We start from the raw sequence: 16,893 nt of genomic DNA, 5'->3' as shown, positions 1-16,893 counted from the left end.
TCTAACGGACTCAATCCTAAGGACAAGACTTCGTACTTTTCTTCAACATCTCTCATTCCTTACTTGACCCTTCACACTTTATTATGCTTCCTAACCTTCCATCCCTAAAAAATAAGCAACTAAAAGTGAAAGCAATAAAAGTCCTAAAAAAATAAAAAAAAAATCATCCAAGTTTTAACAATTGTTCCAAACAAAACCATAAAAACACAAAACATAAAAATAAAGTCTTCAATCTTCTTCTTCCATATCGGCTCCTCCAGCTCTGCTTCCTCCTTCCTCATTTCTTCTCCCCATTCTTTCTTCCCAACTCATGATGTACGGATAGCCAGGTCCGGGTCGTGGTGCAATGTTCATTTGTTGGAAAAGGTATTTAAAAGATTGATTATTATAGTTTACTCCTCTTCCAATGTCGTCCAAATAGCGTCGGTACTCCATTTGATTTCATCCACTGTTGTCCTCCTCCACCGGAATAACCGGAGGGTCTTCTCGTACCGGGTCGCTACGTTGCCTTACCCGCCTTCTCGGCTCCTCGGGGATTGTCGGCTCATCCGCGTGTGGAATGGAGAAGGAATCACCAAACTTCTCCACTATTCGTGCCCTCCTGTATAATGCAGTGTTGAATGGGGGAGGATGAATGACCGTGAGCGCCCTAGCTTCTTGCAAATCTAGGACCCCAAATGACCTGGCAAGCCTTGTAACAAACATGCCTCCATTAATCTTGGAGTTAATCTTTTCCTTGACCGCCCCTTCAGCAAGAAACTTGGCGATGCAATAAGGGAGATTGCATAAAGCATCGGGAGTAATAATACTCCACATGTAGAAGACATCAAGGGTTGGAACCTTGTCCCAATCCTTCCGCATGTTGATCGTGTTGACCACAAAGCGGTGAATAAGACGATGAATCGGCGAGCGAATATGACCCTCCTGAGCGGTAGAAGGAATATACACCCGGTTGGAAATTGTGTTCCACCAGGTAGAGGTCACCACTGCCTCGGGAAGTTCCTTATGGCAGTGCTCCAGAAAAGTTTCAAAGTCCTCATTCAGCATAGTGTTTTGATCATAAATCCCCAGCCTCCAAGAAAATTCAGCAATGTTGCATTGTCGCAGCTCCCCGCCAAGAGAAAAAGTAATTATGTTAGGGTTGTAGTATTCACTACCACCTCTGAATGAGATGGTAGCAAAAAATTCCCAACACAATTCAGCATAAACAGGTTCTTGAAGCTGGAATAACTGCAACCAACCATCACATATGATGGTGGTATCCCCCAAGTTGCACTCCTTTACCAAATATGGTGTAAGCTCCTCCTCTAAACCCACTTTTCCCAACCAATCCCAGTCAACAGCGTTGGGCAAATGTATCTCCTTCTGTTTCAGCGCCTCTAATTTGTTTAAGGCTCGAGCTTGGGATGATTTGGACGTGATTTGTCGAAATGAGAGCCACGGGATATCACTTTGGCTCCCCCTTCTTGAAGATTGTCCCCTTCTAGACATGATACCTGCATAACAACATCAAGGGAACACAAACAAACAATACCCAGTAATTAAAAACAAAATAAACAGGCCTGAATAGTCCTCTACTCGCCGAGTACACGACCTACTCGGCGAGTAGGATGAACATTGGCAACAGTTTGAGCCGAGTATATATAGGCTGTCCAAAACTCAAAAATTTTCACAGGGGTTTGTTGTAATGAGTCAAATAACCATAAATCTAAAAGAAATTTCTCCTAACATTACCTAATTCATGGCTAAATTAGAACCCTAGAATTTGAGGAAACCCCCAAATCTGAATTTAAGCAAAATAGGGGCAAATCAATGATAAAGCTTGAACCTTTGATGAGTTTTAAGTGTAAAGATGTTACCTTTTCCTTTGGAAGACGAAGATTAAATGGAAAATCAAGAAAATCGCAGAGAATGATTGAGGAAACGTTGTGCACGGCGAGTATAGGGGTTAAATGGGTGAAAACCCTTATTTTACAGATTATATATCATCTGTGTAAGTTGGCTACTCGCCGAGTAGAACTGCCATTACGTGTTTTATTGGGTTACTTGGGCAGGTACTCGCCGAGTATACGTGCCTACTCGGCAAGTAATCCTTGCAGTTTGAAAAAAATTTGAATGTTTTGAAAAATTAATGTATTTTCTCATTTTTTAACCATCCACCCCACACTCTAGGCATTGCTTGCCCTCAAGCAATTATGTTTTTAGAAGAAGACGAATGAAATAAAAAAATAAAAATAAAATAAAGGAAAGAAAATGCAAACTTGAGACTTGGGTTGCCTCCCGAGAAGCTCTTATTTTTAAGGAGTCGTTAGCTGGACTCCTCCCCTTCTACGTGGTTGCAATCCCTTCCAGCAACAGCAACTCTTCCATTCCTTCATTCCTGGGGACTCCTTCTTCATACTTTTTAACCCGATGTCCATTGACCTTGAAAGGTGTTCCATCTCTTGACAATAGCTCTATAGCACCATGTGGAAACACCGTCTTTACCAGAAAAGGACCATCCCATGTTGACTTGAGTTTTCCCGAGAATAACTTTAGTCGTGAATTAAAGAGCAACACTTTTTGGCCTTCATGAAATTCTTTATTTTCTTTTATCCTCTTGTCATGCCACATCTTGGTCTTCTCTTTATAGATCAATGAACTAGAGTATGCATCATTTCTAAGCTCCTCAAGAGCATTCATTTGCATTAACCGGTTGTTCTTGAGTTCTTCCATGTTGAAGTTGCACATCTTTAAAGCCCAAAAAGCTTTATGCTCTATCTCCACCGGCAAATGACATTGTTTTCCATAAACAAGCCTATATGGTGTAGTACCAATAGGAGTTTCGAAAGCTGTACGGAAGGCCCAAAGTGCAACGTCTAGCTTATCCGACCATTCTTTGTGGTTGCTCCCCACCGATTTCTCCAAGATTCGCTTTAAAGCTCGATTAGTCACTTCGTTTTGTCCACTAGTTTGTGGATGGTAGGATGTAGAAAATTTATGGGTTACCCCATATTTCTTTAACACCTTCTCTAGTTGATCATTGGCAAAATGTGTGCCTCGGTCACTTATAAGAGCTTTCGGGACTCCAAATCGTGAAAATAGCTTCTTTAAAAACCGCACCACTACCCGACCGTCATTTGTTGGTAACGCTTGTGCCTCCGCCCATTTGGATACATAATCCACCGCCACCAATATGTATTTGTTGCCTTTAGACATGGGAAATGGTCCCATGAAGTCGATACCCCACACATCAAAGACCTCGCACACTTGGATACTATGTTGTGGCATTTCATTTCAAGATGAAATGTTTCCCACTCTTTGACAAGCATCACACTCTTTGACAAATTGGGCTGCATCTTTAAAAATTGTAGGCCAATAGAACCCAATGTCAAATATCTTTTTTGCAGTGTAATGTGCTCCATGATGTCCACCCGTAGGCCCGCTATGACAATGCTCTAATATTTTCCGGCTTTCATTCCCGAACACGCATCTTCGTATAATCCCATCCGCACAGCTTCGGAAAAGATATGCTTCATCCCAAAAGTAATATTTTATCTCGGAAAAGAATTTCTTCTTTTGTTGACTTGTGAGATCTTTTGGGATGTAATTGCTAGCTAAGTAGTTAGCTATATTTGCAAACCATGGTTCTTCTCCCATGGTCACCATAATATACTCGTCCGGAAAATCATCGTCAACTCTATCTTCATGCAATTGCGGGTTTTCAAGCCTTGACAAGTGGTCAGCCGCTACATTCTCCATTCCCTTTTTGTCTCGTATTTCTATGTCAAACTCTTGAAGAAGTAGCACCCATCGTATCGGTCTTGGCTTGGCATCCTGTTTGGCAAATAAATACTTGATGGCAGAGTGGTCAGTAAAAATGATTGTTTTAGATAAAACTAAATAAGGACAGAACTTGTCAAAAGTATACACCACAGCTAATAATTCTTTTTCTGTGGTGGTGTAATTTTCTTGGGCTGGATTTAGAGTCTTGCTAGCATAATATATGGGTCGAAAGTGCTTATCGACCCTTTGACCAAGGACATCTCCTAATGCAAAGTCACTAGCATCACACATAATCTCAAAGGGTAGACTCCAATTTGGTGCAACAATGATCGGGGCATTAGTTAATTTTTCCTTTAAAAATTCAAATGCCTCTAAACACTATTTAGTAAAATTAAATGGTGCATCTTTTAACAGTAATTGTGTTATAGGTCTAGTTATTTTGGAAAAATCTTTTATGAAACGCCGGTAAAAATCCGCGTGTCCTAGAAAACTTCTAATGCCCTTCACATTAGCTGGTGGGGGTAGTTTGGCAATGGTGTCAATCTTTGCCCGATCCACTTCAATTCCCATTTTGGAAACCTTGTGGCCTAACACTATACCCTCCTTAACCATAAAGTGACATTTCTCCCAATTGAGGACCAAATCGGTTTTTTCACATCTAGCAAGCATTAAGTCAAGATTTGTGAGACAATCATGGAAAGAAGATCCAAAGACAGAAAAGTCGTCCATAAAAACTTCCATGAATTTTTCCACCATATCGTGGAATATGGTTGTCATACACCTTTGAAAAGTCGCAGGTGCATTGCATAGCTCAAAGGGCATGCGCCTATAAGCAAAAGTCCCACTCGGGCAAGTAAATGTGGTCTTTTCTTGGTCCATTGGGTTTATGGGTATTTGGAAATAACCCGAGAATCCGTCTAGAAAGCAATAGTAACTATGGCCCGATAGTCTTTCTAACATTTGATCAATAAAAAGTAAGGGAAAATGGTCTTTACGAGTGGCATCGTTTAGCTTTCGATAATCGATGCACACTCTCCAACCGGTTACCATTCGTGTCGGAATTAGCTCGTTCTTTTCGTTGGTTATGACCGTCATCCTTCCTTTCTTGGGCACCACTTGGACCGGACTCACCCACAAACTGTCGGAAATGGAATAGATAATTCCCGCATCTAGGAGTTTAACCACTTCCTTCTTGACTACTTCTTGCATATTCGGGTTTAACCTTCTTTGGTGCTGTACAACCGGCTTTGCTCCTTCTTCCAGATTGATCTTGTGGGAGCAATAAGATGGGCTTATTCCCTTGATGTCGGTGATGCTCCATGCTATGGCCCGCTTCCGCTTCTTCAACACTTGCACTAGCTCTTCCTTTTCAGATTTGGATAAGTCAGAGGCTATGATTACTGGCTTTTGATTGCCCTCTTCAAGTAAAGCATACTCCAAATGTTCTGGTAAAGTTTTGAGCTGAGATTTTTGGTTCTGACTGTTGGACTCGCCAAGTGCAGGTAGGGTACTCGGCGAGTTTGTGGCTGCATTCACGAATTCTGCCTTTTCTAAGGAGGAACTCGGCGAGTATATCGGCCCTACTCGGTGAGTAGAGCTGTCAGCTTGCTTCACCAATTCTTCAAACTCAGCTTCTTCCAGCAGCCTTTCAATCTCCATTAAGTCTTTTTCTGGATCAAATTCTTCATCATAAGCTGTGAACTTACTGGAATCTTCGCTTATGCATTCCTCCAATAATTCATTAAGCATATCAATTGATAATGTCGTTTCGTCACTGTTCCTTACATACTTCATAGCTTGATCTACCCCAAACATGACTGAATCTTCTCCTACCCGCAAGGTGAGCTTCGAGTCCCTCATATCTACTATAGCACTTTCCGTGTTGAGAAAGGGTCTTCCAAGGATGATTGGAACTTGTGGATCCGCCTTAATGTCTAGAATGATGAAATCAGCGGGAAGACGAATTTGTCCACCTTGACTAGTAAGTCTTCGCATATGCCTCTTGGGAAAGTGACCGTCTTGTTTGCCAAGTGAATTGCCATGCGAATTGGCCTTGGTTCCGGGAGATCCAGCTTCTTGAAGAATGAATATGGCATTAGGTTCACACTTGCTCCCGAATCGGCTAAGGCATGAATGGTAGCCAAGTTGCCAAATTGGCAAGGTAAAATCAAACTCCCCGGGTCACCCTTCTTCTTTGGTAGCTTATTCAGTATAGCAGCTGAGTAGTTTTCATTAAGGACTACCTTCTTTACTTCTTCCATCTTCTTTCTATTAGTGAGGAGTTCCTTAAGGAAATTTTCATATTTGGGCATTTGCATGACGGCTTCAATGAAGGGTATGTTGATTTGAAGAGCCTTGATATGATCTAGAAACTTCTGATACTCCTCTTCCTGCTTCTCCTTCTTAGCTCGGGCTGGGTATGGCATTGGAGGCTGGTACAACTTTTTAGGGATCTGATCTTTCGGATTTGGTGGTGTACTCGCCGAGTCCATAAGTGGTACTCGGTGAGTAGAGCTGTCAGATTGAAGATTTTGCTTTACTGCTTGATTTTCTGCCTCCTCCTTCTATGATTCCTTGGATGCTTCAATCTGAATAGGTGCCAGGGGAGTGATTATTTTCCCACTTCTTGTTGTGACTATGTTTATGTGCGCGCCTCGTGGGTTATTTTCAGTTTTTCTAGGAAGTTCGCCCGGTGACCTTTGGTTGATTTTTTGAGCAAGTTGCCCAAGCTGCGTTTCTATATTGTGGATAGATGCTTGCTGGTTCCTTAGCATGGTCCTTGTTTCTTGAATGGCAGCATCATGATCACTATGTCTTTTTTCTGAAGCAGCTACAAATTTGGTGAGCATTTCTTCCAAGCTTGGCTTTCTTTCTTGTACCGGCTCCTCCTTTTGGTAGAAACCTCTCCCTTTTTGCCTAAACTTTTCCTCCTTGGACTTCTTGTACTCTTCATAAGGGAGCCACTCTTTCTTTTGTTTGTGCCAGTCTTCATCATATCGGTCTCCACTTGAGTAACAAACTTGCACCTTCTTATTGCCGTTTTCATCCAAGTCATAGTCTCTAGTAAGGTGAGGCCCATTGCAGTTTTCACAACCCACCCGAATAGCATGGATCGTTTGGTCCATTTTTTCCATCCTCCTATCCATGGTTTTTAGCATAGCCATGACCGCAGATAAGTCTTTAGTAGCTGCATATGTGGCTCCCCTAGTAACATCATGTCTAGGGTTGTGGTATTCTCTAGAGTGTTTAGAGAATTCATCAATCAATTCCTTGATCACCGGGGGCGGCTTCTTTGTAAGCGGGCCTTGCGAGTCTAGTAACTGCCTGGTTGTGACATTGACTCCATCATAGAAGATGGAGACTTCTTGCTGGCTATTGAGGTCATGGTGTAGGCAATTTCTTAGCAAACTTTTATACCTCTCCCAAGCTTCATATAGCGACTCTCCAGCTTGTTGTTCAAAGTTAGCAATGGCCTTCTTCAACTTGGCTATCTTGGGAGGTGGGCAAAAGTGATCAATGAATTCTTCCTTCATCTTGGCCCATGTGGTGACTTATCTGGGGGGAGTGCTTTGAGCCAGTCTTTTGCAGCACCTTTGAATGTCACTGGAAGCATGCGAAGTAGCTGAGTCTCACGAGGCACATTTGGAACATTGAAGTAATCAGCCACATCTTTGACTTCATCCAAATGCTTGTAGGCATCTTCGTGGTCTTTTCCATAGAAAGGTATTTCTTTAAGTAAAGCTAGGATATGACCCTTGAGCTCGAAAGTAGCAGTCGCGGGAATTGCGGGTTGCACAAGTCCCGGGCCAGTGTCGTCGCGCATCCTCTTCTTCCATTCCCCCATGGGGATTTCATTAATGTTAGCCATAGTGATAGCTAATTCTTCCTCGAAATCGGATTCGTGCTTGTATGTAGGCTCCTCTTCTTCCTCGGTCTCGTACTCGATATCTTCCTTAACTGGTTTGTCGATTACTAAAGAGGCGCTGGATGCTCCTGATTTGCTACTCTTTTTCTTCCCAAAAACAGTCTTCAAGTTAGACAAAGGTGACTTCTTAGGTGTACTCGAGCTCTCCACGTCCTTTCCTTTGTTCCTTTTCAATGCGGATTCGGGATCTTCAAACGGGGGTACCAGCGGGGTGTTTGATCCTCTGGTCATGAAAGTCCTGAAATAAACAAGATAAAAAAGTAAAAAGAACAAAAAAAATGCAACAAAAAAAACAAAAATTAAATGTAAAATTCACTTGTACTCGCCGAGTAGGTGCGACTGCACTCGGCGAGTATCAGTGTAATTTTGAGGAAATTCTAAACTGAATATTAAAACTAAAACAGATGCTAAAACCTAATTACTAACTACTAAATTGCAATAAATTAACTTTGTGCCAGTAAACTCACACAAAGGATCGAAAAAATTAGGGATTAGATTAAATATTTAGAACCGTTCCCTGGCAACGGCGCCAAAAACTTGATGTGTGTTGAATGCATTTGTTTTATTCCTACTTTTTATTAATAAATTTAGCACACAAAGGCAGTGAACCAGTCTTTTAGTGGTATAGTTGGATAAGTAGGGTGTCGAACTTAGGGAACGGAAAATTAAACTAATGACTAATTTTAACTAAACAAATAATAAAAGTAAAAGGTTTTTTCTCTAGTTTTGCAAGACTAGAAACTTAAACACACCACAAAAACACATAATTAACTAAGTAACTAAAGAAAACAACTAATTCACTAAATTTGATAAAGATGTTTCCGTTTTAGGTTCAACCAATTCACTCCTATAGTTATTTTGAATTTATGATAGATTAATTGCTATTGGCTACCAACTATAGTGGTTAGGTTCATGTTAATTACTCCTAACCCTTAGACAATTAATTAATTCAAGTGGTGATCAAGTGTTTAAACTAATTAATACCCTAGATTAATGATTTGGATGAAATAAGATTTGTAGTGGTTAATCAAATTGGTGGTTCACTTAACCTCTTGTTTGTTGGTTTCTCAAACAAGCTCACACATTAATCTACCCATTATCTTGTTAATCTTAGTTTCATATTCATTATTCCTAAGCATATGATTAAGTGTTCACATAGACATATGAGGTTAACAATTAAGAGATGTTCATGCAGCTTAATTATCTTCCAATTAACAGAAAATAGTTGTGATTAATGCATAAGGTTCTTTAACAAACTTAATTTAATAAATCACCAATAAACAATCAATCAAAAACTAAGAATTAAACCATAGGAGTTACTTGGTATTCCCAAACCAAAAACAAAAACCTATTTAGTTCATAGTTGCAGTAAAAACAAACACCAAAACAGATTTAACTAAGCTAAACATACTTAAATCCTAAAGCTAAGTGGAATGATTAACCTAGTAGCTTTGATTCTTTAAGGGATTGAAGATTAGGGTTCCTCAGCTCCTCCAAGGGTTCTTCAATCGCATATGAATCTCCAAAAACGCCAGAAAAGTATTCCGATCGGATAAAGGCTCGGTTTTTATAATTATCACAAAACAGGGCATACTCGGCGAGTAGCAGACCCAACTCGCCGAGTAGATCGTAGTTATCCGTCTCGTACTAGAAGTCTTGACTTATCTTCTGGAATATTCTAATGTACTCGCCGAGTAGGTTCGTGTACTCGCCGAGTAGAAAGGCTTTTGTCCCTCATTCTTCATTCTTTGGTCTCTAATTGCTTCCCCTTGTTCCATTTCACTCCCAAGCATGTCTTTTGGACTGAAAACAAAATTTAAACAATATTAAGTGCCTTTTGTCCACATTATACACATAATTAGTTAAAAATAAATAAAAATGTATGCTAAATGATTAACTAATTATGCACATATCAGTGATCGATTCAACGAGTCCATTCTTGGGACTCGACGAGTCCAAGGCTTTGAGTCCCATATCTGTTGAGGGTCAAAAGGACCCACTTGAGTGTTGGAAGGGTTGTAACCGGTTAGGAAGAGTGACCCAACACATTCGATGGAATTTTAGACCTGGAGTTCATGGGACTCGACGAGTACTAGAACAGACTCGGCGAGTCCAAGGCAATCTTCTTAAGATTGAAGATGAACTCGACGAGTTGTTCATACAACTCGGCGAGTCGAGGACAGGATTTGTTCATCAGATGAAGGTGGACTCGACGAGTGTTCATACAACTCGGCGAGTCGGATGAGTTTCATGTGATGTTCATATGAGAGAGGAACTCGTCGAGTCGATGCCAAACTCGACGAGTCGAGACGTGGATAAGGACTAGTAAAGGGCGAGGGACTCGACGAGTTGACGGCCCAACTTGGCGATTCGGGTCAACTTGAATTTGACTTTGACTAGACTTGGACTAACCCTGTTTAGGGTTTTATGTACTGTGTTTGACTTGAAGGTTGTCATGTAGGGATCGAGGAGTCGTAGGGAGTCGACTGGTGCCCCGAAGATAATTCAAACCCTGCACGACGTTCAGGTGAGTTACCTTCCAGTAGGGGTGGGTCTAAGGCCACAATGCCGGCCCACCAAGAAGGGGTAATTAGAAGATAATGATCTTTGTGATAATTATCTTGGTATGGTTATATGTTGGTTACGAGATTTATCTGGATGATATGTTATGTGTATAATAAGGATTAGTTTCCCTGACAGTGGTCCTTAGGACCAAAGGGTAGGTCAGTACCGGGATATGCCTGACTGTATGCTTATATTTGTTGATTGTATGCTAGTGGTAGGGGTGGAATAGTCCCTAGTTACCGGTTGAAAGATACCGACGATGAATACCAGTTGAAAGATACCGATGATGGTTACCGGTTGAAAGATACCGACGATGGTTACCAGTTAAAAGATACCGATGATGATTACCGATTGAAAGATATCGATGAAGGTTACCGGTTGAAAGATACCGATCATATTGTATGGTATGTGGTATGATGGGGGAACTCACTAAGCTTTGTGCTTACAGTTTGGTTTTGGTTTCAGGTACCTATTCGTCGAAGGGGAAGGAGCTGGCAGTGTAGCAGCACATCACACACACACACATGGTTTCCGCATTGAGTTTCTGGGATTGTACTCTGATTTTCATTACTTTTGATGTCATGGTTTGCGACACAACATTATGATCTTGCAATGTGTTGTTTTATCGACAATGTTTTGGTACAATGTTTATTAAATTTAGTAATTTAAAAATGAAATTATTGGGCTTGAATTTTGGGTCGTTACATCTAATGGAGTCACAAATACTCAACACAAAAAGGATGAGGTGGAGAGACAAGAAATCGGCTAGGGAAACTCCTAGAAGCTTAGGGACGATTTCCTTAGGGTTTAAGGGGTTTATATAACGCTAGGTTGCTTAGTCTTCAAGTTGGACTTGAATAAGGAAACCCTAGTTCCTAACTTAAGCTCAAATCAACTCATGGACCACCTTGGTAATTCCTTAGACGAAATCTTATGGGGTAACCCATAAATTTTGTCCACTCCACTTACAAGGAGTCCTAATCCCAGTTTCACAACTATCAATGATTTTCAAAATAGCCCCTTCATTATAAATCAGTTCCTTTAATCCCAAAATTAATACTAGATTAATTTCTGATTAATTACTAATTAATAATATGATTTCCAAATAATATATTAATCTTATAATATATTAATAAAATCATTTTGAGTATCAATTTATTATTTCAAATAATAAATCCTACTCTCTCTCCACTTGTCATCCTATCAAGTTGCATGAGTAAAGACAACCCAAAAGGACCACGCTACAAATTAAAACAAGTACATACCAAATATAGTTATGGGCTTAGACACCTAATCAAACAAAAATCCAGGTGTAACAAATACCCTCAAATATGGGAATACATAATAAAAACAAGGGCAATTTAGTATGTTCAATATTATGTGATATTTCCCTTTATCTTTCAATATTCCACTAAAAATATAATTTTGTTTTGACTTTTATACCGCCATTATGATTTATATCTTCAATTAAAAAGAAGGATACAAAAATATATCACACCTTTTAATATAATGTAGATAAGATAACAAGTATAATAGAAACATGATGAACCTATTCAAGCCCAAGATAACAAGTATAATCGAAACATGATGAACCTATTCAAGCTCTATGTAACACCCAAAATCCAGGAGGCCAAGTTGGGGAAGGGAAAAACCCTAAGTCAATGAGTCAACTTGTCGAGTCCAAGGAAGAACTCGACGAGCCGGAGCGAGTTCCGTGTCACGGATTAAGTGGCCGACTCGGCGAGTCGGGGGACTGACTCGGCGAGTCTGTTCTGGATTAGGAAGCCCTAATTTCGAGACTTGGTGCCCTATTTAAGCATTATATTCTCATTCCCCCAGCCTTATCTTTAGCCCCCATACCCCAAACCCTCACCCCACGAAACCCTAGTGCATCTTGTGAGTGTTTGAACCACCTTTGTGTGTTTTGTGTGCTCTTGAAGAGGAAGAAGAAGAAGAAGAAGAAGAAGAAGAAGAAGAAGAAGAAGAAGAAGAAGAAGAAGGAAGTTGGAGGTTCAAGAAGGAGGAAGTAGATCCAGAAGATACACTCCATTTGCTATATTTCTTGGTAATCAAGTCTTCGTCTTGGCTTTTGGTTTATTAGATCTCCTTATAGTTCCTTTTTGAAGGTTTATGGTCAAAGAATGGTTGTCTTTAGGTTTTCGACGTCCCCAAAGCATGATCTTTTCAGATCTGGAAGTATTTGGGGTGGTTAAGGCATAAAGGTGCAAGCTTTATGCCATTATGAAGTCCCATGTAAGCTGAAAGAGATTATTATGGCCTCCTGGAGCCTTAAAGGCTATGCAAGGAAGTAAAGTCCAAAACTTTACGTGGTTATTGGATGTCTAGAGCCTAGATCTTGATTTTCCCTGTCTTGGGTTGGAGTAATAAGTGTTTTTGGACCATGGGGTTATGTCTTAATGATTTAGGGTTTGTCTAAACCCATTAAGAAGGACTTAGGATAGGTAAAGCTGGAAACCTTACCCTTAATAAGTCATTTCAGAGTGTTTATGAACTTTGGAGTTCAGATCTGAAGTATAGGGGCTTAATCCTTTAAGATAGTCCAGCAGACCGAGGAAGCAAGTCCAGGGAGGGACTCGACGAGTTTAAGTGAGTTGTCTCGTTTTCTGGTTATGGGTGAACTTAGCTACTCAGGGGAATGACTCGGCAAGTTGACTCGGTTCATCACGAGTCTGGTTAGCCAGGGAACTCGGCGAGTCCGGGGCTAACTCGACGAGTTGGGTCGCGATTGCAGGATTCTGAGCTTTTAAACTCGGCGAGTTGATGGAGTAACTCGGCGAGTCAAGTCAACTTGGAAGTGTTGACTTTGACCATGGACCGTTGACTTTGACTTTGACCATAATTGACTTAGTTTGACTTCTGGAGGGCATTTTGAGACTAAGTGTTATGTTGGTATTAGTAGCTCGGGGAGCTAGGGGAGCAGCAGTTCGAGGATCTGCCAGCTAGCAGCGAGGGACTATTCGCAGGATTCTACAGTCAGCTTGTGAGGTGAGTTTTCTCCAGTAGGAACGGGTCTAAGACACCAATGCCGACCCATTATGTTTATGTTTATGTATACTTGTATAGTATGAAGACCCGTGGGTTATCCCTAGGCACTTATTGTTATATGTTCCGGGTTACGACCTGATGTCGTGCGAGGCCTGAGGAAGGTTAGAATGCTAGAGGTCTTTGTGATTCTTGCATGAGTAGGTATGATAGATTCAGGACCAGGGGTCCGATGTCGGGGTAAGTCTGAAGTATGTTAGATGATAGTATGTTTCCGGACCCGGGGGGGGGGGGGGGGGGGGGGGTCCGATACCGTTGCAATCCCGAGGAAGATTCTTATGTTGTATGCTAGATTATACTTGTTGTCTATGTGATACTTGTATGTGCCTGGTAGGGAGGTGAGTGTGGGTGAGGTCCCGTACCTCATCACTAGCTGAGTATGGATGGGGTTCCATATCTCAACATTAGCAGAGTATGAGCGAGGCCCATGATAGGAAGGGAGTGAGTGTGGGCGGGGGCCCGTATCTCACTACTAGCAGGAGTATGGACGAGGTTCCACAACTTCGGTAGCATAACAAGGGTGGGGCCTTAGTCAGGCGAGGCCTTAGATCAAGGTACAGTTAGAGAGTGTTTATTTATGTACTAGTATGCTATTTGATTGTATGTATATGTGTAGCGGGCGAGGCCCGGAGACAGCTCGGGCCTAAGAGAGACAAATTTGTCTACCGAGCAGGGCTTGATGCCAGGTGGGACCTGATGCCAGGCGGGGTTTGATGTTGGGCGGGGCCCGATGCAGCGGGCGGGGGCCTAGTACGTGGTTATGCGTATATGGTATGTGGTAGGTTGGGGAAACTCACTAAGCTTCGTGCTTACGGTTTTCAGTTTTGGTTTCAGGTACTTCCAGTAGCGGAGGGATGAGTTCGGGGTGATCGCATGGCACACACACCAAAGGAGTTTTAGCCTGTGATGTTTACTCTGATAAAACGAACATGTGTTTTGCAAGGATACTCTGATTTGTTATATAATCCTTTAGTTATGGTTGAAATGATTTAATACTTATGGTTTTATAAATGTTTTAAAAACAAATTTTTGGTCATGATTTTTAGGATGTTACACCCTGACCACCTTTCCTATGACCACTTTGGAAAATGGTTGAAAATTATAAAGCTGAAATTCGTATTGTACACAGTCGGAAAAACTTCAGTGAATTTCTTAAATAAACTTCAAGTTATTTTATGAATGTTAAATCCTAAGCATAAATCAATTCATAATTAAAATATTCAAAACTTTTTAAATAATCAAATGTAAAACCTAAATCGATATGTTTAATGGATTTTCATATTATCATCATAATATTTTTTTCACACAATTATTAATTAAGGAATAGAAGATACAATATTTAAAAAATACATTACTTAAAAATAAGTTACTAAAACATTCAATATCTAATTGTGTAATATTTCAATGAACCTAATATTTACTGTGTAATACTTTATCGAAATTAGTTTGTAATAGAGTTGTAACTGGCATATTTCCATTTAAGTGTTTTTTTAGAATTTCTTTGGATTTATTGATTTTTGTTAAGTGCAAAACTCTCCATGTGGTTGACTTGACGACTTCACCACACTTTTTTTGAATGTGTGAAAATTAAGCCTTGTAACTTATGTAACTTATTTGGCTGCAGCTTCCCTATAAATAGTATTCATTGTATGGTGAGAGTTTCCATTTATATAGTTTCATTGTTTTAGAGAGTAGATTAGTTGAGTTGGTATTGTAGATGAGCAAACACATGATCCTATAAGTTTTGTTCTACTTCACATTTATCTATACAATTGTACTTAAATGTTAATTCGTTCTTATCGATTATACACTTCTATATATTTCACATGTCAATGTTATGTCTTAACAAGTGGTAGTAGATTCAACCATGAAGATTCAAACAGTTATTTAATATAAACGGTTCATGATTCACAACATTCATGCCTAATCGATTCAAAATTCGATATCCTTTGATGTGTCTCTCAAATTCTTGAATAATGGATATTTTCATGAATTTCGATCGGAAGCCCAAAGTTTTGTTTAAGACCGTTCGATTTCTTTTTTATCCGATATGTTTTACTCAACTCAGCCCAAAACATTTATTCACATTTTTGATCTAGCCCAATCGATTTTAAATCCATTATTTGTTACATTCAATCCAAATATCAAAATGATTTTTTAATTGTTCAAGCCCAAATAACAATTTCAATTTTCAGCCCATATTGTTCACAGATCATTTGATTCGATTAAGCCTTCAATCAAATCACTTCATCCTCCGGCTTTATTCACGATTCTCATACTTTTACTTTACTCGTCGAGTTTTATCTTCCTGTTTGTTCCAAATCATAACTCGTGTACATCTTTCTCAAGGCGTATTTCATTAATCGAGTAAATCAATTCGGGTTCTTTGATTGCTTGATTCGATTTATCCCCAATCATCAGTTATTCACCGATTAATCAATTTGTTCTTGATTATCGATTGCTCATCGATAATTTCAATATGCTCTTGGTCGTGATTAATTTGCTCCAGGAAATCAATTTTTTTTTTAACTCGCGATTTTGATAAATATGTTGGTGGGGATTTCAATTGTTATTAGAATCAGAGCGTTTGATGAATGTTGGGTAATTTTGATGATTGTGGGTGATCGAAAAGTTATTTGATGAGGTCAATTTTGATCTGAAAACTGATTTAGAGAAGTTGATTCTGGATATATCGAACTGGTTATTTGAATGATCGAAGTGGTTCTTTATTGAAGATGTGGTCAAAATGATGAACTGGAATCGATGTGGGTTGAGCAATCTTGATCGTAAATTGATGAAAAATCAAGGAAGTCGAAGTCAGGATGTTAAAATGGAACTGCAAAGTCGAATTTGAAATGAATTTTCGAGTTACAGAAATCAATTTCCAGCTCGATTGTTTCGAGTGGTTGAAAACTGTTTTCGATGTTGGATTGATTAATGGAAGATGATAATAGAAGTTATATATTTGATCCCTAATGTTTCACCATCTTGGCAAGTTTAATCCAAAAACAGAAATGCAAAATTCTCGGCTTTTCTAATGTTGATATTTTGCAAAGCATTTACTAGAAACGTGAAAAAAATTGTTCGTTTAATTTTTAATGTCCAAGGCGATACCGAAAATCCAACTAAAATTGATTTTTTTTTCTGAATTCGTTGTCTAAATATTATTCCATTTATCAAGGGAAGGAAAGTATATAACCCATTAGAAGTTTTATTTCGATCATAAAAATGGGGAGAATTAAATATTGTTATTCGAAGAAGTGTAATTTTTTTAAGTTGCGATTTTTGGTCGAAAATGTATTATTGAAGTCAAGTTTTGTTGTTGTCTCATGAACATATTGGTTTTGATTTATTGCGACAACTAAGGGTGTTATTGCCTTGACTTTGCTTCTTTTCAATTGCGTTTATTTGAGAATCCACATTTTGGTGGGTTTCATGATGTCTTTGAGTGTTCATATTTTTGGCAAATGATCTTCATTGTTAAATCTTGAAGACCGATGTGATATTGAGGGGGAGATATTATTGCATATGAAGTGATTCAGGGAGATTCCAAAGTGGATTTTTATGATGGGTAT

The 16,893-nt window shown here is 39.6% G+C and overlaps 2 protein-coding genes and 1 non-coding gene across 3 annotated transcripts; 1 reads left to right on the top strand and 2 right to left on the bottom strand.

Moving 5' to 3' along the window:
• Positions 1-2,328: 2,328 nt before the first annotated feature.
• LOC128127980 (uncharacterized) lies at positions 2,329-3,213 on the bottom strand. The gene has a single exon (XM_052766734.1). The coding sequence runs from the start codon at positions 3,211-3,213 to the stop codon at positions 2,329-2,331; it is 885 nt and encodes a 294-aa protein (XP_052622694.1).
• A 2,486-nt stretch (positions 3,214-5,699) lies between these two features.
• On the bottom strand, positions 5,700-6,191 carry LOC111910011 (uncharacterized). The gene has a single exon (XM_023905809.1). The coding sequence runs from the start codon at positions 6,189-6,191 to the stop codon at positions 5,700-5,702; it is 492 nt and encodes a 163-aa protein (XP_023761577.1).
• Positions 6,192-7,143: 952 nt separating this feature from the next.
• On the top strand, positions 7,144-7,250 carry LOC111910019 (small nucleolar RNA R71). The gene has a single exon (XR_002856429.1). It is a non-coding gene; the product is annotated as a small nucleolar RNA R71 (small nucleolar RNA).
• Positions 7,251-16,893: the final 9,643 nt, after the last annotated feature.

The sequence above is a fragment of the Lactuca sativa genome, chromosome 1, assembly GCF_002870075.4.
Source record: "Lactuca sativa cultivar Salinas chromosome 1, Lsat_Salinas_v11, whole genome shotgun sequence".
Classification (NCBI taxonomy): Eukaryota; Viridiplantae; Streptophyta; class Magnoliopsida; order Asterales; family Asteraceae; genus Lactuca; species Lactuca sativa.
Note: the sequence above shows the minus strand (reverse complement) of the source record. Positions and strands in the feature narration are given on the sequence as shown.

Excerpts from the sequence above, each read along its gene's own strand:
- LOC111910011 (XM_023905809.1), bottom strand. The coding sequence starts at position 6,191 with ATGCCATACCCAGCCCGAGCTAAGAAGGAGAAGCAGGAAGAGGAGTAT.
- LOC128127980 (XM_052766734.1), bottom strand. The coding sequence starts at position 3,213 with ATGGGACCATTTCCCATGTCTAAAGGCAACAAATACATATTGGTGGCG.